The 22,193-nt window shown below is 38.2% G+C and overlaps 2 protein-coding genes across 2 annotated transcripts; both read right to left on the bottom strand.

Annotated features, from left to right (window-relative positions):
- Positions 1 to 95: 95 nt before the first annotated feature.
- Positions 96 to 7,111, bottom strand: lipca (lipase, hepatic a). Its single transcript, XM_079340151.1, has 9 exons — positions 6,850 to 7,111; positions 5,668 to 5,846; positions 5,096 to 5,275; positions 4,863 to 4,980; positions 4,513 to 4,746; positions 3,218 to 3,460; positions 2,287 to 2,401; positions 1,738 to 1,956; positions 96 to 1,107 (listed from the first exon to the last, which is right to left on the bottom strand). The coding sequence occupies exons 1-9, from the start codon at positions 6,929 to 6,931 to the stop codon at positions 990 to 992; spliced, it is 1,488 nt and encodes a 495-aa protein (XP_079196277.1). The 5' UTR covers positions 6,932 to 7,111; the 3' UTR covers positions 96 to 989.
- Positions 7,112 to 9,625: 2,514 nt separating this feature from the next.
- aqp9b (aquaporin 9b) lies at positions 9,626 to 21,261 on the bottom strand. The gene is made up of 6 exons (XM_079339786.1): positions 19,878 to 21,261; positions 18,973 to 19,099; positions 16,254 to 16,391; positions 15,889 to 16,007; positions 14,871 to 15,088; positions 9,626 to 11,081 (listed from the first exon to the last, which is right to left on the bottom strand). Exons 1-6 carry the CDS (start codon positions 19,971 to 19,973, stop codon positions 10,919 to 10,921), a joined length of 861 nt encoding a protein of 286 aa, XP_079195912.1. The 5' UTR covers positions 19,974 to 21,261; the 3' UTR covers positions 9,626 to 10,918.
- Between the last annotated feature and the right edge of the window lie 932 nt (positions 21,262 to 22,193).

Below are 22,193 nucleotides of genomic sequence, written 5' to 3'. Positions count from 1 at the left end.
AAATGATCTTTCAGTGTCCGCTTTTCTATTCTGGGAGTCCGATGAGTTTGTTAAACATGATGAGAGAACAAGGAAAGCACAAAAACACAACAGAGTAGAAAAGAACAGAGGGGTGGTTTATTAATCTGGTTGAAGTTTGATTAACATGTATTTCATACTGTTTTTATTGGAGAGTAATGTGAGTTTATAAATTATAATATCAATAATTTTACAAAAGGATATTCACAGAAAAAAAACATTATGTACAAACTCTGGAATTCCCGTCACAGAGAGGTCGTTGATTTTGTGTGTCTGGTGGTTGATGTTTGAACTGGCAAACCCTCAGCTGTTTATACGGCTGAAAGAGGTAAATCTAAAGCTAAAGAATGTAAATCTGATCTTGATCTTCAAACTTACAGTTTAGTAAGGGTACAGGGATCACATTCAGCATTCAAGTTATTCATAAATTGATCACATAGTGTCTGGTGTTCATGTTTGAGTTTGGGTCTCTGTTTCCTAGAACTTAACTTCTTTCAAGCTCTACAGTGTTTCCTAAATCTCTTGCGAGGAACTTTCAGTTGGTTTCAGTGGTACCTCTTATCTCTTTGCTGATTTTGTCCTGTACATAAATAAGTATTTTTCAACAAAGAAAGAAATCTCATTCTGCTTTCTTTTGACAGTTAAACACGCCACTCATTTAGAATGTTTGACTTGGGAAATGTAAAAAAACATGTTTTGAGAGCACTATTTAACCACTTCAAATGACACCTACACCACAGCAATGGTTTGAGGCATGAAATATAGAAAGAATCAATCTTGTCACTGATGGTCTTGATGTTTTAGTAGGTCGCAAATAATATAAATTCCAGTCTGTATCATAACCTGTTAAAAAAAACCCTCACGGGAGCTTTAAGTGTTGCAGACCATTGATGATTGTGATTAACGTACAGAAGATTGTCCAGTTGTCTATAGATCCTCAGTCTGAATAGATTATGGATCGGACAAATCTATCAGTTGTGATTCCTTCTGCGCTGTTTTTTTGAAGTGTCTCCCGTACAGCGCACAAATATTTTATCCTGTGAAACCTCAACTTGTTGTCCATCATTTGTCTTGGCACAAAAAGATGTCCTGGGAAAAAAAAAAAAAGAAACAATATTGCCGATGTGAACATAAAAAAGTATAGATGGTTATACATGGCAGAGAGCAGTCAGTGCATGATGATAAATGATTCTGATACTGTGTGAGGGGAACTGTCCACTAGATGGCATTAAACGCTTGCAAAGCTGTGTAAGTATAAACATAATCATGAGAGATGTTATCAGAATCGCCTTAATATGCCAGGTATGTATACACTGGTATACACATACAAGGAATTTGACTCAGGTAAACTGTTCTCCTTGTGTACACACATAAAACATGAGATATACAAAAACAATAAATTTACATGTACAAGAAGTGCAAAGGATTATGAAATAAACATGTATTCTAAATCAGTGAAACATTATGTAATTATGCATATTAATAATATTCTGCTGTGCGTTAGAGCCTTAAGTTATTTACTCCTCTTTTAGCTGCACCATGCATAGTGATTTACTACTATTTACAACTAGTAGGCTTAACTGTGTTACTGCAATGTTAATGACCCACTAATGAAATATACATGTATTATAAAGTAAAAAAAATCTCCAAGGGGGCTTTCTTTAATACAGATGCTTTAACTTTTGAATCTGGACTTAACTTGTAAACATAGAACTGTACCTCTTCTGCGACTCTCCTGCTTTGACTTTGATATGGCCCACAGTCATCACTGGTTTTTGTTGCTCGCCACCCCAGGGAATGAAGGTCTGCACCCTGTTCCACATTTTCTTCCACAGAGCTGATCCCTCCCAATGCAACTTCAACATCATCAGGTCACCCAAGTCTTTGTCCAGAGTGATCAAAAAGGTGAAGGTTTTGTTTCCGTAAATCGTTTCAATGCTGAAAGAGATTAAGGGAACCCGCTCAAGAAATGTCAAATTATTTACTTGAGTCTTCCTATTCTGCAGCTCTTTGATACAAAGATCATGAAGGATAACACATTTATGAGTGAACTGTGCTTTGAGTAAATTATTTACTCCATCAACGCCATTTATAGTTTTCTATCATGCAGCAGTTGAGTTGTTTTGTGTGTCAGCTGCTCTCCTAACTTGCCGTTTGTCTCTATAGAGTGGAAAGCCCAGCTGCATATTGCATGTATCGGAGAGGGAGTGCTCTGAGCATGGATGTGATGTAATGCAGGCCTGTTGGGGGAGATGATGCTGTACTCACACGTGGATGGGGAGGTCTCCACTCTCTTCCTTTGTTCCAGAGAGGGAGATGGTGAGATGGGGCTTGATCTCCACCATCTGGTTCACAAACTGAATCCTGAACTGGTAATGATAGACTGCATAAAGACAGGACCAGAGACATAGGAAGAAGAGATGAAAACAGGTCTTACCATTGTCAATTAATCACTGTAGGATAATGAAAGTAAACATATATGGTACTGTGAAGTCGAGTTGAGTATACAGGCCAGATGTGAGTCATTTTGGATTCATCAACCTCCTTACATGTAGAAGAAAACGGCAATACTCTCGAGAACCATATTTCAGGTTATAACTTCGAATAAAATCATGCAATCGATGCATTAGTTTGAGTCCACTCTTCTCACTTTTTCTCAGTGACAGTATAAGAGACACATTTAAAAAATATGTCGGTCAAAGAATCAAAAATGGCCTTTCCACATAATGTTCTGCTGACACGTGGAGCTTTTTAAAGTTACTTTACAGGTTAGGAATTTCTCTCATAAAAAAACGTTTGATGAAGTCTAGAAACTGGTCTGGAAGAGAGGGGCCGGTTCTTTTCTCTAGTACAACCAAGGTGTCCTTGAGCAAGGTACAGCTCAGGGGCGCCTCCCTGTGTTGGGCAACAATTGAGCTCAATCGCAGTCGTGCACAGTCGCAGAGTAATGCAAGCCTTTGTCTACGTGAACATTATTATTTAGCAAGAAAAGATCGTTGTTACTTCTGGTCTTCTCTGGGGATTGGTAAACAAGAGGGAATGTAGAAAATCAAATAATTCTATTTCTATTAAGAATAATTGACTACTTAAGAAATGTGTGTAGCTACGGTGTTTTACAAACAGAGACAGTAAGTGCCTAACACATAAAAGTTTTATCTAATGGCTGTTTAGTCAGTATGAAGGGAGAAATAGCACGTACGTTTGTAAGGCATCCGGGGGCCTGTTTTTAGGTAGAGCCTCTTACTGGTGCTGCTGCGAACCTTCTTAATATTGTAGCCCAGTGTGTTGCAGCGATTCTTTCGACAATCCAGACAGACACCTTTGTTAAAAGCACTTTGGTCACTGCACCTGTAGGCCATGCTCTGCTTGTCTTTATTCATCAGCGAGTCAATAAAGAGATGGACAGAGCGCTCATGAGCACATTTCACAGTCTGCTCAAACCCTGTGAACAAGAAAAGAATGAGAAATTTGGTTAGACATTGATTTTTTCCCCCCCTCCTGTTTTCAACGGTTAATTTCCACACACATATTTTCCTGTGGATTGAGAGTCTGTTGAGCATCTTAATCAGAGTGTCAGATCATTATTTGTGGATTGATTTCATGATCACTTAAGCCTGACATCTATCAGACCATCCCCCTGTCACATCTCCTTTAAACATCTCATTATGTCAGATACCAGTCGGCCCTGAAAGCCTTTTCCTCTGGGCAGACTCTTGTAGCCTGAAGGCAGCTCAGCGTACAGGGACAGACAACACATGTTGCTAATTAACTCCTGAGGATGACAGATGCTTTAATGTGGCCTTCACTGTCATACTATGCGGCGGTATTGGTTGAGAAGCCGCATTAATCCACTTGTGAGCCAGTTGTGTTTGCCTGGAGGAAATTAAATGCATGTGCTTCAACGCGGAGCGAGAAATCGTCAACAAGATAAAGGAATTAGTGCCAAGGATATTATTTTTTCACGTTTTTAGGAAGCAAAAACAAATGGATGCAGCAGAGGAGGAGAGCACCCTGCTCAGATTCAGGGCTGCCAGTGTCAGACAGGGATAACCTTAAGCTGAATGTGAAAAACCTGTTAATGCACGGATAAAGATGAACTAATACAAAATTCCCTTGACTCTCAAATTTAACTTTTAGGAAAAATTGTAGAGATGTGAAGTGGTTTCATTGCTCAAGGAAACCAAGTCTTTAAATGCTGCACTCGTGTTCCATAATGTGTCATATTTGACACTGAAAGAGCAACAGTGGATGACAAGTGAAACATTAATCTGGACATCCTTCAGATCTCAATGAAACGTTTGATAAATAAGGTCCAGGATGTTCTTTTTTTATATTCAACACATTGGCATTTTGGTGTGTGATTAACATTACAACTTTTATAGGACACTTGTGGCACTTAAGACGTTATGTTTCCCAGACAACCACATTTTAGGGTATGTGTATAAACAGTTTGTTATTATGTGCTATGATGTTGTGGTGTGTGCTTTGTCCCACCTAGGAGGCCGTAGGTGCTTATGTGCTCGTAAATGTCTTGCAGGTCACATCCCGGTTGGAAGTTTCCTCCGTTGGGGTAAAAATCATAATGGGCTACAGCCTGCTTGATGCCCACACTGAGGCCCATGCGCTCGTGGGTGAAGGTGTGGATGGCGTCCACAAACTCTGCATCGTCTGGAGACAGCCTATCTGTGGGAGACATACCTTCAAACAGAGGCCCCGCTGGATCCAGACCTAAACACACAATGTGCAGGTTTGTTACAAAGCACAGAGCAAACAAGTTTACTTGTCAGTGTTTTTTTTTTTTTTTCAAGCAATGTTTTTTTATATAATAATTTTTAAAAAATCACCAGTAATTCTTCCAATCTTCTGTGAACCTTCTAGATAGCTTCCAGCAAATCCAGAGATGTGAGCGCCCAGGCTGTAGCCAATCAAATGAACCTTTCTAACAGGGTACTGAAAGTTTACCTGTTAGGATTTATGACAGGGGAATACTTAAAGAGGACCAACTTTTCAGCTTTCTACTTAATTTTAAAATGACGCTCATTTTAAAATGGCCTTCAGCTGAGAGACTTCCCCTGACCTGAAGTGAGTGCAGCAGGTGAGCGATGTCTTTTCCCACTGTGCGGGTGCTCTGTGCAGCAGTTGGGTAGTGCTGGTGTGCCAGGGTCAGCCAGTCAGTGATCAGCACATTGACGTCTACTAGATGTGTCTTTAGAGTGGTGGCTAGCCTGTGAACCCAGCTCTCCATCATTCCATCCAACTAAGAGGGGGGGGAAAAAGAAGTGTTACTTTTGGCATGTGTTTGCATGCTGTAATGAATAGTGTAGCTCTTAGTTATGATGGTCTAAAACTTGTGTTGCTTAGTTTTGAAATTACAAGAATGATTTGGTTATGTGAGAGAAAGTAAAAATATTGAAGTGCCATGTCATGGATCTCAGAGTTTAAGATGCTCTCTATTGTATTTCAGGACGTCTCAGCTTGTTTCTTTCGTGTTATGAATCATTTCAGTGTTGTGTCTGGGTTTTGAATATGAATTATATGTGACATTAACATCTGAAATGATCCTGCAGGAGTCCCCCCCACACTGGTCCCAGTTCCATGTTTTGTATCCACTGGTTCAACTCAGTGAAGTGGAAGAGAAGTTGACCTTACCGACCACCCGTGAGTGATGATGATGAGGGGATTACTGCTGTTGAAGCCACAGGAGGTGAGTGTGTGCAGCTGCAAAGGGTCCAGTTTGCAGGTGTCTTCACCTTCTAAAAACAGACTGAAGGCTGAACTACTGACATGCAGATCGTTCATCCTTAGAGCTCCCCCCTGCTCTGCGGCCACTGTGCATCAGAAATCAAACAGCAGAGGCGTTTACTGTTTGTTCTTTGTGATTACTGTGTGAAACAGAACATCCTGCAAAGCTGGGTATGTTTACTTTGAGTTTAATAATTAAAACTAACTCATGAAAATGTGTTGTGTATATAATGTATGTATTTATACAAATCTTGGAATAAAAAGGGAGAAGGACACCCTTCTCTCGAGGCTGATTTACACCCTTGAACTGTGGGCTGTCTAACACCCTGTTTGAAGCATTATGCTGTTTCTTTTCCAGCTCAGAACAACCTCTGTAGCAGATTCTCACATATACCACTTCATTAAAAATCCCATCTCTGCCAGACGCTTGCTTTTAATTTCTTATATAAACTCCTCCTCACCAAACATGTTCAAACCACAGCCCAGAGACCTCGAAAAACAAATTTACAAACTGCATTAATCCTCTTCCAAAGATTTCATCATTACATTTACTTTGTGAGTTATTGCTTCATGTCAACACTTTATATTTCAAAACCATAATGTTGCTGTCATGTGCTTTATAAATAAACATGCCTCGCCCTTGCAAAAACATTTTTAAAACTTGAAAAATATCATGACAAATGAATATTAAAAACAAGATATTACAGGAGAACAGACATTTATGAAGAGCGCTGATGTCTAAAAGCAAAAACCAGTCTCACCATTACCAGTTACTCACTTTAAAATCAAATTTCAAATAAACGTCTTAAGATGGAAAAACTCAGTTTCAGACCATTGTAAAGTTTACAGCATGTCAGCCCTCTTTTTAAAACTGTCGACAGGAGCATGACATTGATTGCATAATTCATTGTTTCTTATAAATTAACTCACAGTAAGAGTTGTCTGACTGAGATGTATGCAATTATATTAAGAGTGTCTCATATCTTCACCTTTGTAGCAGGTGTTTTTCCGATTGACCGATAAACTCAAGCAACAAATGACTTCTCACACTTTTTGGAGGGGATCCTTCAGACATGTTATTTCACTCACCTGCTCTGACTCCTTTGATTTTCTTCCCCACATTCAGTTGAGATGTTACCAGCAAACAGCACAGGATTTTAAGCGCAGACATGGTGTGGCACTGACACTTTGAGTAATTCCTGAGAACCAAAACTTCTGCTGAGAGCAGAAACTAAAACTTGTGGAAGAGAAATACGGGTAATGTAGAGTCTGAAGATGAGTTCCTGATTGTCTGCAGCTGTGGAACAGGTTTTAATAAAAGCCTAGTTGTTGTCCTGTTGCTTAAAATCAGAGTGGGAAACACATTCTTTTACTGTACTGTCCTTATGAGAAGGGACACTGGGAGTCAGGGTTTATGGATAAGAGGGATTTGGTGCTGTCCTGATTGGCTGGGCTGTGGGGATCGAACATATTGTGAAAGAGCAGAGATACGGTCTAGGAGGCGAGATGACTCAATATACAAATAGTGACCGAGAGGTAGAAATTACTTCATCCAGGCTTTCTGACATCAACCAGACTTTTGACATTCCTCGTCTGTCACTGCAAGAAATGTCTCGGATACTCTTACCTGGACTAAGAGTCGAGCCAAAATGTAGTCAGTGGAAAAGTACCAAAAAGCTGAATCCTCTGAACTGTAGAATAGCAAAGAAGCACTACATGACTGAACAGTGTGACAAAAGTTAAGCGTACACTGAATCAAACGAAATAAGGAACTAAATGATGAGTAAGATTTTAGCATGATGCTTCAGGAGATTCTTATCAAACCTTAATTTCTATGCATTCGATTTTGTGAACTATGAACTTTTCACTGGGCCCTTTTAAAGTGTCACTCTGTCCGAGGTAAATAGTGTGATAAAGCACAGTACACAAACAAGGTTAGTGGTGACATAACAGCTAGGAGACCTTCACATGCTGATCCAAGTCTGTATACTCCCCCTCCACATCGGCAGTTGTTTCCTTTTCAAACTCTCCGTGACTCTAAATGCCTTTAAAAATCCCTTCTCTTTAATTTCATGAATTGATGCTTTACTTTCTTAGTCTAAGGCTCAAACTGTGAATCCTAGGGTTGTTAAGTTTTTTGAAAGCCCACATCAGTAGATGTTTGTGAAATGTGACTATAGCTCCACTTGCATGTGGCTCAGTGTATATGCTGCACATTTAAGCCTTTTTTACTCAAGCAAAATCAAACCATATAATCCTGATTTGACCCCAATATTCTTTTCTGCTTGTCGCATGTACAGTATTTTTGCTGCCCTTATCAGTCTCTAAATGAAAAAAATTACAAATGACTTTATGATGAGGTCATGAAGTAGCCCTGAATTTGTTGTTTTTTTTGTCGTTGAAGAACATCTATTGCTGACAGAGACTGATGTGAAGGTCCTCGGGTAGAATCCCAATTTCTCTGGGTTATCACCTTTCTAGAAACATTTGGGGTTGCTGTAGGTACAGATGAAAAAAATATAACAAATGATTAATTATCCAAATACATTAAAGTGTAAAATAGGATTTAAGATTGATGTTTAATCTTATCAGGATGCTTCATTCAACTCGGTACTTTTGTGCCGTTATAATAATAAAATAAAGATCAAATGAATTATCCAGTGACTGCAGCACATTCTGAAGTAGTGTTGATGCATTCACTTATTTTTGAATTGGAAGTTGTATTCACTAAATATGTTCTTAAAGAAACATATCAAGTCTAAAGAGAGAATTCTGAAGTCACCAGGGTATGGGCACACATACAGCATCCTCTTTGTGTCATATATTCCTGGAACAGAACGTGATAACATCTGCTAAACGTGAGCTCTATGCCTCTTTTCAGTCCAGCAGCAAAGGGGTTAATGCCAGTTTGTCTGATTCACAGAAGAGCAAACATGGAGAACCTATGTGTTTCCAAATATTGTGTGTGTGCTTTTGTGTGCGATATATGTATTTGCCTCTGTGTCTGGGCATGCAGTTTCAGCATCCAATGCCTTTATGAACAAATGTAAACTTATCAGGACTTAATAAATCAACTGGGGAGACTCATGAATAGAGGTTGCCAAGAGGATACACAAATACACAGGTGAAAGAAGTGAAGGGAACACTTTCATGTAAGCAAAAGGCTCATGCACAGAAACAGTGTGACCCATTATTACATAAACCTATTATCATCCATGTCACAGGGAGGATGCACTCAGAGGAAGAGCTCTGAAACCATTGAAGCAAAAAAACACACTCTTCATCCATTCTGCATGAGCTTATATAAGCTTTTCCATTTTTCTTCTTTGAAACTGAAATCTGAAACTGAAATCTCTCCTGTAAATCCTACTTATGTGGACTATTGATTATACAGTATGTGTGCGTCTGTCTGCTCTTGAATATGCTTGTGAAGATTGTTTAGACTTTTTGGTAATGAGGACTTAATGGCCAGTTTTTTATGGACCCTTTAAATTGCATAGACATGCAATTTCTGAAAATACTAGCTGTTTTTTTTTTCCATTTCTTTTTTGTAAGATTCAACTTTTTTAAACACATTTCCATAAGTAACTGTAATTTAGAATAATTTGTTTTCATATCAAATGCTTGAATCAGTGTGTTTCATATATATTTTGAGAAAGAGTTTTTATGGTTGGAAAATAAGAGGTGTTACTATTAACTAATAATTTAAGATGGCTCTGCTACAGCGTGACAATGAGGTTGAATAAATAAGAACAGGACATGGAAACCTCAGTAGCTTATGTGCTTTTCCAACGTAACATGTCAAAATTTCATCTTTGAAAAGGAATAAAAACATGTTTTTAAAAGGGGAACAAAATGCTGAATGTTTGTTGCAATGTTATTTATTTTTCAATTCATCTCTGAAAACAACAGACGTTAGCATCATGGTTGCATATAGTTGTTTGTATATCACAAAATACTCTGCTTACACAACTGATCCTTGATATCAAATCTACAGAACTAATGTGAAGAGACAAAGTGTATCATTTACTTTATATTAGGATACAACGAGGAGTGTAAAAGAAGAATAGCTGTTTCACAGACAAATAATACTGACAAAAATAACATTAGAAATCTACATTAGAAAAAAACAACAAAAACAACTGAAAATAGTCCACAGCAACAAAAACCGACAACAAATCAAGAAAGTGGATCACAACACAAGCAAAAGCATCAAAGTGTAGAGCAGGGCAAAACATGTATCAGAATATGTACCAACTCCTTTTGAATTCTGGGAAATGACAACAAATTCAGTAGTTGACGTTGTGCTTCAGACTTTCCAAACCTTCCTGTTTACACATAATCTCATCAATATATGAAAAAAGACTTCAAGTGATTGTCATTATTTCTTGTGTATTGTGCAACGTGTTTTTACAAAAATCAAAGCATACAGAATAATTCAATCTATCAAGGACTATCAATTCAATCTATCAAGCACAAGTTTGTGTGTCAACAAACATGGAGATACGTGAACAAGTCAGTAACACTAATCATGTTAAGGCTGGATGTTCTAAATAAACGTGTACTAAAAGCTAAAACAAAATACAATACAAAATATCATGAAGTAATGAAACACAACTACTTTTACACACACAAAGAATGATTGGAATAAAGGAAAAAGTCTCTCAACATAGACGTCCATACTGTAACACAACGGCAACAAAACCAACAGTAATGACCACACTTTCACATTGAACTGCTGTGGTCTCGAAGTGCTACGCGCTTCCGTTTAAGACAGCATTAAATATGAACTTACTGTAGACACACTTGGCAAATATTTCTACTGAGAGCAGATGATCCTGATTAGAAAATATGAAACTGTAAATAATACTGCACAGCGGTAATAAAGAGACTCTCCATACAAAGATTGAACTAGATACAACTGGAAAATTAAAAACATTCAAGATATTCTCCTAAAAGAAACATTAAAGGCTTCATAAAACATTCATGCATATTTGTAAACAGATGCATGCTTTCTTTTAAACCCTGACCTGAACATTTTTCAGAATTATTGTAGAAATGTATAAAAAAAATGCTTCGTCTGGACGGACATTTTTGCCTTTTGGGGTGAATCTCAAAGTTTTTATTTTATTTTATTCCGCTACCTTGAATCTGAAATTTAACTCACAGTTATCATTTCATACTTGTCCTGGACATTGTTTTCCTCTTGTTTGTCAGGCTCAGTGTGGTGTAACTCTATGAAGAGAAAGTAGATCCCTGCTCCGACTGCTCCGCCCACCATTGGTCCTGCCACAGGGATCCACCACCAGCAACCTCCAGCACTGCAGGGAAGAGGACCCAGAAATGTGTTATTATGACAGACTACATGTGTATGTATTCCGAAATATTTACACAACATCTTGTACGAATGCAAATGAAAACAAGAAGAAAACCATACAATATGAAAGATATAGGTCTTAAGTTGCTTTTTAAAAGATTCAACAGTGCCCACAAATCTTAGACCCAGAGACCTGAATTGTTGGCGCTACAACCTGAAAATCACAGTCTCCCTTGGTCTTCAGTCTGCTGAAGGCCATGCAACTTCTGCCTGTGCCTGTCTATGCAGTGACACATCCGTGTAGTCACTTAAGTTATGTTTGTTTATTTTCTATTTCATTCTTTGTCTGTTCCTGTTTTATTTTGTACTTACCCATGTCTCTGTCTTCCAGATCCTGCTCCTCATGTTCCTGCCTTGTGTGTCAACTCCGCCCTAATTACCCTCACCTGTGTCTCGTCATTCCCTGATTGTCTGTCCATATATCCCTGTGTTTCATTCCTCATGTTGCCAGTTCGTAGTGTGTTCTCGTGACCCTAGTTCCAGCAATTATTATTCCTGATTAGATTATATGGTATTTTTGACCCTCTGCCTGCCTCTCGTTTTTGATTCTCTGCCTGCCCCTTTTCGTATTTGTTTGCTTGTGAGGACTGACTTCTGTGTACCGACCTGGACCGTATTAAACTACCCTTTTTGGAAACTGTCGTTTGAGTCTGCATTTTTGAGTCCCTGTGGTTCCTGGCTTTGACATGCAGGGCTTTAAAAAGCAACAACAAGAATCTTGAACTGTATTCTGAAATTGATGAGGAGACAGTAATGTCTGACCTTGTGCCACTCAAAGTAGGTTCTTGTCTAAGACCGACTCTCCAGTGAATATACCATACTGTATGTTATGATGCTTTAAATACATTTATAAACAATATATGTTGCAATATAATACAATAGAAGGTGATATGATGCAATGTAATACAATTTTACATACTGTTACAATCTGATACTTGACAGAACCATACAATATGATATAATATAATGAGATGCCCCTGGTCCTTCACTTGGTCTGTCTTAGTCCCCCAATTTTATAGAAGTACGATATACATTTTTTGTAGTGTTCTTTGAAATGAAATAAAGGATACTACATCTAGGATACTCCAATATGCATGTATACCGTTATATCATCCCACCTGAGGCAAGTTACATGCACTTATCCCAGATTACTACAACGTCTTGAGGAGCTCTGTTTGCTAGACATAGTGCAGGTGTCCTCATTCTAACCCCAGGCAGAGCCAGACAGAGATTAGAGTCCTGCAGGTCAATTCACCTGTAAGGATTTTTTACTGCAGGTGAAAGGGCTCCAGTTAACAGAGCTGAAGCACACGCCTGAAAGTAAACAAGCATCTGAGCAGGTCATCTTTCTCTCTAGTGGGTACAGGAAGAAGACTAAAGGAGGGATATGGCTGGATTATAGACTTTAATCTTTTTCCACAGCTAAAATGATGGGGCCAGGATGAGAGACACTTAGTTGGTCAAATTGAATCCATGTGGACATTTAATGGAGCCAAGTTCGAGTCCGTACTGAAAAAGCATGTAGAGAAATCCTGTGCCTGCCTTGAGTTGACTTTAATATACATCACACCACACTCTTAGCTGCTGTATTTGACTCAGAAATGTAAAAGATTATATCAGATTATGTATGCATGTAGTTTTTATATGTTATGAACCTGATAGGACCAAAGGCTTATATGTGCATTAAAACAATATACAGTATGTGTGTGTATGCTTATATGTATAAGTCCAGTGAGCCATCTGGACTTGTTTATAACCGTGCAATGGAGGCAACCACTTAATTTAGTCATATTTTGAGATAGATCAATAAATAATAGTTGTATTAAACAATTTTTAACTCAGGCATTTTACTGCATTTGTAAGGCAGTGGTATTATCCAAGCAGTATACTGTCTTGTTTAAAAAATCTCATATTCTCCATTAATGCATTTCAGCAGCATGAACAGACACTTTTGAATTCAGAGGATGAAAAGAATACGGGGCCAGTGATGAACAGGGCATTGAAGGTGAAGATACAAACAGCATATATCTGTCACAGGTCAAACGAATTACGCTCAAAAGGTTTGATTGTCAATGTAAAAAGAATATATGGAGTAAATCATCCTAACCTATTGGGGGGGAAGTAGATTTCAGAAGAAAGGAAAGATGTGTCTATGAGTGACTATCATTTCTGGGGTTGTTCAACTGCGAAAGCCTGATTTTGGAGTTACAGAGAAAATCGTGTTGTCAAGAAGGATGACACTGTATTTTTGAATGGAGAAGTTCATTAAAAAGAAGAGAAGAAACCCTTTATAAGGCCTGGGGAAGGTTGTTTAATCAGACTCTATGTGTTTGCAGATACTTGAAATGTGCTGTCCTTTATCCTGTAAGTACAGTCAACATAGTCTGCTGTTGTGAACCATATGGTTTACATACACGTTTAGTTTATAATACATGTGGCAGCTTTGTTTGCCTTCTTGACAAAGTCCAAAGTGAAAGGGAGGCAGGGGTGCACCTTGCCCATCTCCTGTTTGCAACGTGCAGACAGCATATCAAATGTAAAACTCTTTGACTCTGTGGTGGCCCTCTGCAGTGTGATGTAACCGATTCTGATTAGTACATTCAGTTGCAATTTGGAGTGTTTGAAGTACAGTAATCAATTATTCGTTTTTTTAATCAAATCTGATTGTGTTAACTCGTTAAGATTTTGTAAATAACTGAATAATTAAAGGAGTACTGAAATGAATTTTGCTCATTCAGTAGGTAAAGTGTTTAAAGTTTCAGTATAATTTTTTTTTCCCAGAAACTAAAGGTTTGAGTTGTAAAAGGAACAAAAACATGAAATAGACCATTATAGAGATTTTCCAGCTCATTGTTCAGCTGTTTTGTTAAAAACTCTTCTGTTTTGTTTGTCCGATGAGGTCATTTTAATTAGTATCAAGCATCTGTTCTCAGTGGGAAACCCCCCCCCCAACTTAAAACTCTACCAAAAGAACCTGAGACAGACACAGTCAGCACTGTAGTGGAGCACTTAGAGGTGAAGTTTGTAAATATCAAATCAGAGCCATGTTTTTAACATCACCACATGGTCAGAAACAATTTCAAATGATTAATAATTTATCATTGAATTCAATTGACTGTTTTGCCAAATCATTTTTAACAGCTTTAATTTAACACATTTTACAAAAGTGACACATGAAAGCTGTATCTGCTGCCCCCAAGAGGCAAACACATATTTTTCAACATCTATAAGAAGTTTCAAATCTGATATACTTTACATATTAATAGTATCAAATAACATATCATCATAATAATAATAATAATAAAAACAACAGGAGTTGCTGTGATAACAAGGAAGAATAGGGACTGGAACTTACAATTATGACATTTCAATAATGAAGTGATGAATATTTGATATGTTTGGTGCATGAAAACTCCCTGCTTTCTTTAAATGCGATCCTACAGCCCTTTTTAAAAATGCAGGAAACACATGCATGGCCTTTGCAATATTGATTCAGATTGTCAAGAGAGCAGAGATGTGTCTTCAAATGCAGCTCTTCATGTGTGACAAGATAAAGCAGCCACTTGGTTAAAGTCAAATATAGCAGTTCCAACATGGCCATGTAACATAAGACACTGTCAAACACGTTTTTTTAAATAGGCATTTTTCAAATATTGTATTTTTTTCTACATGTAATACTAATTAATTAGTATTTAGTATTAGTACTGACTAAGTTATTTTATTTTTTTCTTACCTGAAAACTTCCATGCCCCACCCAGCTACTGCGGTGAAGAACCTTGGGCCGAGGTCCCGTGCTGGGTTGATGGGATACCCGCAGTTCAGACCCATGGACACTCCGATGGCCATGATGATCAGGCCAATGCAAAGTGGCTCCACACCTTTTGGAGCCCCAATGTTCTTCTTGTCAGTGATTGCCAGGATGCACAGGATCAAAGCGCCAGTTGCAATTACCTTTACAAAAAAAGCATCAGGTAATTAGCATAACCTCAGCCACTATCCAGTCATACAACTTTGTTTGTTTGTTTGTTTGTTGTTGCTGTCTTTGAGTGGATGTTTAGAATTACCTTATCCGCTGTGGTGAACTCTGCCCTATGTTATTTTGTCTAAGCTTATTATGAGGCTTCCCCTTTCCCCCCGTTTGAATCTTAGAGGGCAGCTGAACATTAAAGACCCATATGGCTGTTAATGAAACATCATGCAGAGTGAGAAAACAAAAGATTCCTGATCAATTGACATGTTTATAACTCTTCATATCCATTAAATGTTAATTAATGATGTTGTCAGTGCTTTGTTGACATCAGATTCATTTGCGTTAACCATGAGTTTTTGAAAGATATGAATAGCCAATAAAAGACGAATGAAACCTAATGCCCCAAAGGGCTTCAAAGATACATAAACTAACACTTGCATCTGGCCCCGTTCTGAACAGATGGAAGTTATTTTAAGCTTTGCAATTTTATTTTTCATACTCCAACAACTCGCATGTCCATTTATATTTTCCATTTATGCCCATGACTGCACTAAATGCATGCTCGCTTATATCTCTGTATGCTCTAGTAGCTTCCATACACACTGTATCTCGCTTGAGAAGGTTTGCTAGCTCACTCACATCAATAATTCCATTCCATAAAGAAAGGGTCGAAAAAACAAAGCTAGTAAGAGATTAAAGATTCAATACCAATACCACCTTTGCTCCTGATTATATTTTTGTTTCTGTTAGCGATCATAACCTGTCATAACCTTTGTCTCACCTGATCAACAAACCCGTTTAGGACTGAGAGGTGTTTTGCAGGATAAGATGCAAATATGTTGGCTGTAGCATTTGCACCAGTAACGAGGAATTGTCCATTGGTAAAATCCATCAAAGCATCTGTGGAAAAAGTAAATACAGCCAAAATAAGTCAACGCAAATGCAAGTATTACTTACAAGCTTGTAAAATGTTTGTCTTTATTATCTCATTATTTGTTGAAGTAATAACACTTAAAACCGTATCTGATTGAAGAAATATATATTTTCTGGATTTTTTTTAAAAACCCTGTTTTTATTATCATGGGTGCATCTCATAATGCAGAACAACCAATGGCATTTGATCAACATGATGGCATTTAAACCCACCATAATACAACCCGTAGACGGCACAAGATCCAGCAAAAGCCCCCAGGAACTGTGCCACCACGTACACAGGGAACTTCTTCAGAGGCAACTTCCCCAGGATCACCATAGCCAGAGAGACTGCAGGGTTCACATGAGCTCCTGGACAAAATAAAGCAACCATCGCATTATTTTGAAATGGCCTGTAAAAATAAACAAATTGATGTGACCGAAAAGATTTGATTTTCAGGACTTAATACAAAATGAAAATGACTGGGTTAGCATTTTTTAAATAATACTTATTTATGTCCATACTTAATTCTTTGGTTGATAAAAAATGACATCAACTTCTCATAAAGCAGTGACCTAAAACTTGTGAATGTTTGTTACTTTTTGTTGAAGATCAGACATACAGCATACTAACACTCTGTTAGTGAAGATGAAAATAACAAAAACTTTGCACCTACATTACCCATTACTCATTACTTGGCTGCTGACAGTTTGGTGCGTATCTTGTGCCTTGTCTTACCAGATCAGGTGAACTGAGTTAAGTGGATTAAAAAAGTCGGTGACAGGCTGTCTGATCATTTGGTGCTAATGTTCAAACCCTCTGATGCTTCTTCATGAAAGACTTTCAGGATATTTTCAAACAAAGAGCAGGCGAGAGGGTCTGTTTTTGCCTCCAGAGTCTGTTTTCCCATATTTCACATTGTCCTTAAGGGGCTTGTTTGAACACATTCCAGCCAAATGTTAGTGGGACGTGATGGCAGTGTGGGGTCATTTATTTAACACTCTGGGATCTTGGCTTTGACCTCGCTGTGGTAACACCATTGGGGGTATCAGCCATGCGCCCATTGTTAATCTCCCCATCCTGTTCACAAACACTGACCACGACAACCAGCTAGACCTGCCTGTCTGAATTGCATCTGACATAATCTGCCTGAATCTGCTTAAGGCACACGTAGACTGCAGGTCATTAGAGTGACCATGATGTGTCACACTTACGGTACACTGTCATCTAAAATCTGGGACTACAAAGTGAAAACAATTGTGTTTTCTTCTCCTATGGGGCCTCCCTGCCAGGGAAGCCTAGGAAGCCAGGCTTGTCACACCTGACCCCCTTCCTCTCCAGAGACCCCTGCCCCAGTAAAGCTCATTAGTCCAATACCTATGATCATCTTCAGAGATGTCGTCGGACAGAAGCTTCCCACTGAGCTGTGGACCCTGCGGCTGAATTGCCCAGTCATGCAGCAAAAGCTCTCCATATATTAACCTCACTGTCCTCAGGCTTTTCTGCTATTCCTCTGAAGCTTTACAACTCTCATCATTAAACATGTAGCAGGAGCAGGCTAACCCATTTAGCATGATTCAGAGCCATCAACAGTAAACAAGAGAGGAAGATAACAATCCTTTCTATTCTTTTTTACTCTTACATATATTCAGTGCACACACTGAATAATTTGAACTGTCTTTAAGTTCACAAAATATATTATTTTTCCAAATCACTGGTGGACTAACACATATAACACTTGTGCCACCTTGAGAATAGAAAGTCTAGAATATCAATCAATCAATCTTCATCTGCTTAGTGCAAATTCTTAACAAATATTATCTCAAGACACTTTAAAGAGCAGGTCTAAACGTACTATTTACAAAGACCCAACATAAATCCACAATGAGCACAGCACCAAGCAACATCCAGTAATGTTACAGTGGCAAGCAAAAACTTACTATCAACAGGCAGAAAGCTTAGGAAGAACCAGACTCATGTTGAACAGCTATCTGCTCAAACTGTATGTCATGGACTTTTACACCTTCAAGGAACAGTTCAAATTAGGGGGAAACTATATATTGCTTTCATTCTTCATAGATTTATGTGAGAATATTGTTAACAATCCAATGAAGAAATATGTGGCTGGATCAAGCAGCCGGTTAGCTTGTTGCACCAGAATCTTCCTACGAGCGACTCTACAGCTTGCAAATCTCATTTATATTGTTAGTTAAAGCTATTTAGCTATAGCAACTTTGAGCTTTTTATGCTGTATACCATGTTAAGTTAACTGTCTTCTGTCTGTAATTTCTTCTAAACAAGCCCATTAGAAACATTGTAGCTATTACTGCTGCCAACTCAGACAGGCTCTTTTTGTCATCCTTCCATCAGGAAGCCGTCCCTCCTGAATGGACTATACTTCTACTTCTAAAACAATAATATTATCGTATCAGGTCTGTTAATCAAGTTGTTTAAATTAATACTTCAAACATTGAGATAAAAGTGACAGAGAGAAACCTGGATGAGAGGCTTGTTGTTTTAGAGATCCATGACCAAAGAGCACATCTCCATTAGAGACAAACAGAGCAGTGAACTTTGTTTTATGACTGTGTTTTTAAGTCTTTGCAGTCTTAAATATCAAAATAATTTTAAGTGTTCAGCTGGAGCAGACAACAACTGATTGATCATTGATGGAATATAGTTTTTTATGTGTGCAAATGCTTATTTTTTAAGCTTTAATTGATTTTTTTTTTGTGGTTTTGGTTGTTGGTGGGTCATTATTGTGGGCTTCAGGAAACTGATATTAAACCCTGTCCTGACATGTTAGTGACCAAGTAGTTATGAGGAAAATCTACCTGCAGTATAACTAATGAAAATAATCTTTAGTTGCAATGATTGAGAAAGTGGATGATTAAGCGATGTAATATATGTGATATGTGCAGGAATTGAGAAAAATAATTTGCTTCTTTTTACCTGACACTCCCCCTGCCATGTAGACGGCCATCATGACTCCCAGAGTGAAACCTATGTGGATAGTCAAAGGTTCCCCAAGACCCCCTTTACTCAGCACCGTCTGGGCCACTGAACCACATCCAAAGAGCTGGGACACAGACATGAACAAAAAAAACAAAGGGCGAAGGTAGAAAGACTCATTGTTTTTAATTATTCCAATTATAGCCGCCATTAACACTAGCCCTCTTGTCCACCAACAGCCTGCGACTGCCACAGACAATTTGTCCGGCTCAGGGCTTGGAAAATAATGAATACCCCACTTACTAGTTAAAAGGCAGACATAATTCAGACCAAAAAAGTGTTGGAGAAGAGCAGTCATCCAAAAACAAAGAGGGCTGCTGTGGAAGTTGCATTTAAGTGCACTCAAAGATTGGGACAGGTGGAGCTCAGCTCAGGCAATAAACACATGCAACTTAAAAAACAGAAACATGTTACCAATAATAATACACAGATACTTCTCTCTCATGTGAAGTGTTAATGTTCTCTAATTAATTGACATTTTATTTTCTCCACAACATCATGATTTAGAAAAACTACAGCAAATATGAACCATTATCACAATACATTATTATGGGGATAGTGATTCAAATTCTGTTACAATGTGCTTCTGGGGATGTTGTGTATAGGAGGACAGCATTCCCACATCAGCCACATCTTGTTGTGATTGTCAGGAGCAAATTACAGCAGAGCACATCAAAGGCAGAATCTGTTATTCCCAGAATATACTATCTGCTAATAGAGACATGAGAGAGACAGCAGTCAGACTGAGTCCCCAGAGACCCAGTTTGACACCTTATTAGCATGCTGGTTCAAAGCTTTAAAGCGGCTGTTTAAGCTGTGTGACAGGTGCAGAGGGAGGTACTCACTATCAGAACGAATATTCCCAGAAATTCCGCCAGGAACTCCTTTAAGATGTCCCGCCTCAGGCCAAATCTCTCCTTCAGCTTCTTTTCATTTTCCATGTTTTTTTTTTTCTTTGCGGCTCCTTGATGTCTTCCTACGGGCTGAACAAACAGCTAACAACTAAGAGAGTGTGTGTACGTGTGTATGTGTGTGTGTGTGTGACTGTCGGTTTAGGTTGCCGCCTCCCACTCAGTGCACTTGGATCGTGCAGGCCGACAGCATGTTAAGCTTTCAGCGTTTATTTCCCTTAATCACCACAAGGGGTCTACTCTTTATTACTGATACAGGCTGCACGTTGAAGCATCAACACTCCTCGGCGTCTCAAATTAGAAGTATGTGTCCATAGTCTGCGTTTACAAGAGTCATCTGATAAAGAAATACATTTAGACGAGACTACGATATTTTTCTATTTTAAATCCGCCGGTAATACATTAGAATATCACAAAAGACTGACTTACATGGCAATAAAAACAACAACAACAGATAATTATATCTAAAATAATATTTTAGTGGTCACTAAACTCTCAGCTATGGGACTCACAGACTTACTGACGTCATTAAAAAGCGAAATAAATAATCACCAGTAATTATGTCAAATATAGTCGAGATGAAACCAACACGACTTGTGTCATCACAATATGTTGTTCATATTGAAGTTGAAACCAAAATATGTAGTCGTTCAGAGAAAAGATGTTTGACTTGCCTTAAATTAGTAAGTTTTTAATGTTTTCAGCTGGTCAAGGTCTAGATTTTTTAGTATGCTTCTTCTCTTGGGATCTTTACAAAATAATACAATTTAAAAGTTGTTTTCAAGAAAAAGAATAACAATCCAGATTATAGTTTTAATGTAGCCTACATTTTTGGATAGTATTTTATATGATTGATTGATTTACTGAATTATGTATGTTTGTGTCATGCACACAAAGTGTATTTTGAAAATATATTGCGTTTCCTTATATAAGCATGTAATAATCTTGGGAGAACAGTATTCCGGTTATAAACATAGTTCGACCATATGAAGACAAAAACAATTTGAGGTCTCGTGTGCTTTTTACCTTTATAAAGATACATATATGACTGAATGCCAGAGGAAACGAAAAATAATTAACCAATTTAAATATTCTAAAAGTCAGCTTGATGTCTTTGAACGAGAGCGAGTGTGAGTTTTCACAGCTTTCTCATGTTTATGTTACATCACACAAATTAAGGGACTTAAAGGCCTACATAAACGGTAACATATAAATACAATAATTATGCGTATTTTTTAAGTGTTTAAAACAAATTAAAAATAAGTTTTTATTGCTTTGAGAACAAAATTAATATAATTACAAATCTCTCAAAATAAACGACGACTTTCTCATATAATGACCTAAATCATTGGGTTGTTTGTAAAATTGATTAATTAAACTAACTTCCCAGAGCTTCTTTGGCACTTTTCCTTTATCACAAAAGTTTTTTATTCAACTTTTTGGCGCAGACAGTTTAATGGCTCCATATCTCTCAGCAATGTTCTCTCTCTCTTCTTCTTCTGCTTCTCCTCTCTCTCTCTCTCTCTCTCTCTCTCTATCTCTCTCTCTCTCACACACACACACACACACACACACACACACACACACACACACACACACACACACACACACACACACACACACACACACACACACACACCTTTCCTTCTCATCATCCTTTTCTTCTTCTTCTTCGGTTTCAATCACCCAATAGCTTAAAGCGCTTTTGCAAAGTAGTGTTTAAGGATAAATAAATGATGTGACCCTGTGTCTCCTCTCCTCCGACAGGGGTCGCTCCATGAATACATTTGAGCCACCGGCTGAGCTTTGTCACACCGCTCGGTTTTGTCTTATCTTCCGTTCACCGCGCACTGTGAAAAGGTGAGGCGACAAGTTGAGCGCGAGGATGTTTTCACTGCATTCATCAATGTCAGCGTTAGACCCGTCTTCTTTGATGTGATACAGACACTGTGAGTGTCCCCACGCTGTGAAGAAAAGGCGATGTGCTGATGGAGAAACAGCATCCTCCGGGGGTTTGCAAATGATGGGCCTGCTGCATCTGTCTCCACACTCCTTTGTCCTGTCAGGAGTGTTTAGATTATATATCCTACATCCAAAGAACTTCATTATGAACGCATAAACCACAGTTTGCAATAGGCCCAAAACTACTTTATCGCCCTATATGAATGTTGTTCTTTCTCACAGGCCTACTTCTTTACATTTCTGGCCAATTTTAAATCCTAATGTCAAATAAACTTCCTTTAATCTGTA

This window comes from Symphodus melops (assembly GCF_947650265.1).
Source record: "Symphodus melops genome assembly, chromosome: 3".
Classification (NCBI taxonomy): domain Eukaryota; kingdom Metazoa; phylum Chordata; class Actinopteri; order Labriformes; family Labridae; genus Symphodus; species Symphodus melops.
This window is presented reverse-complemented; position numbering and strand designations above follow the sequence as displayed.

Coding starts and splice junctions, on each gene's coding strand:
- lipca (XM_079340151.1), bottom strand. CDS start 6,931: ATGTCTGCGCTTAAAATCCTGTGCTGTTTGCTGGTAACATCTCAACTG. Junction 5,276..5,667: donor TCATCACTCACGGGTGGTCG/GTAAGGTCAACT, acceptor CCCCCCTCTTAG/TTGGATGGAATGATGGAGAG. Junction 4,981..5,095: donor ACCTGCTGCACTCACTTCAG/GTCAGGGGAAGT, acceptor AAATCCTAACAG/GTAAACTTTCAGTACCCTGT.
- aqp9b (XM_079339786.1), bottom strand. CDS start 19,973: ATGGAAAATGAAAAGAAGCTGAAGGAGAGATTTGGCCTGAGGCGGGAC. Junction 16,392..18,972: donor CATGGCAGGGGGAGTGTCAG/GTAAAAAGAAGC, acceptor TATTTTGTCCAG/GAGCTCATGTGAACCCTGCA. Junction 11,082..14,870: donor TGGGGCATGGAAGTTTTCAG/GTAAGAAAAAAA, acceptor TCTTCCCTGCAG/TGCTGGAGGTTGCTGGTGGT.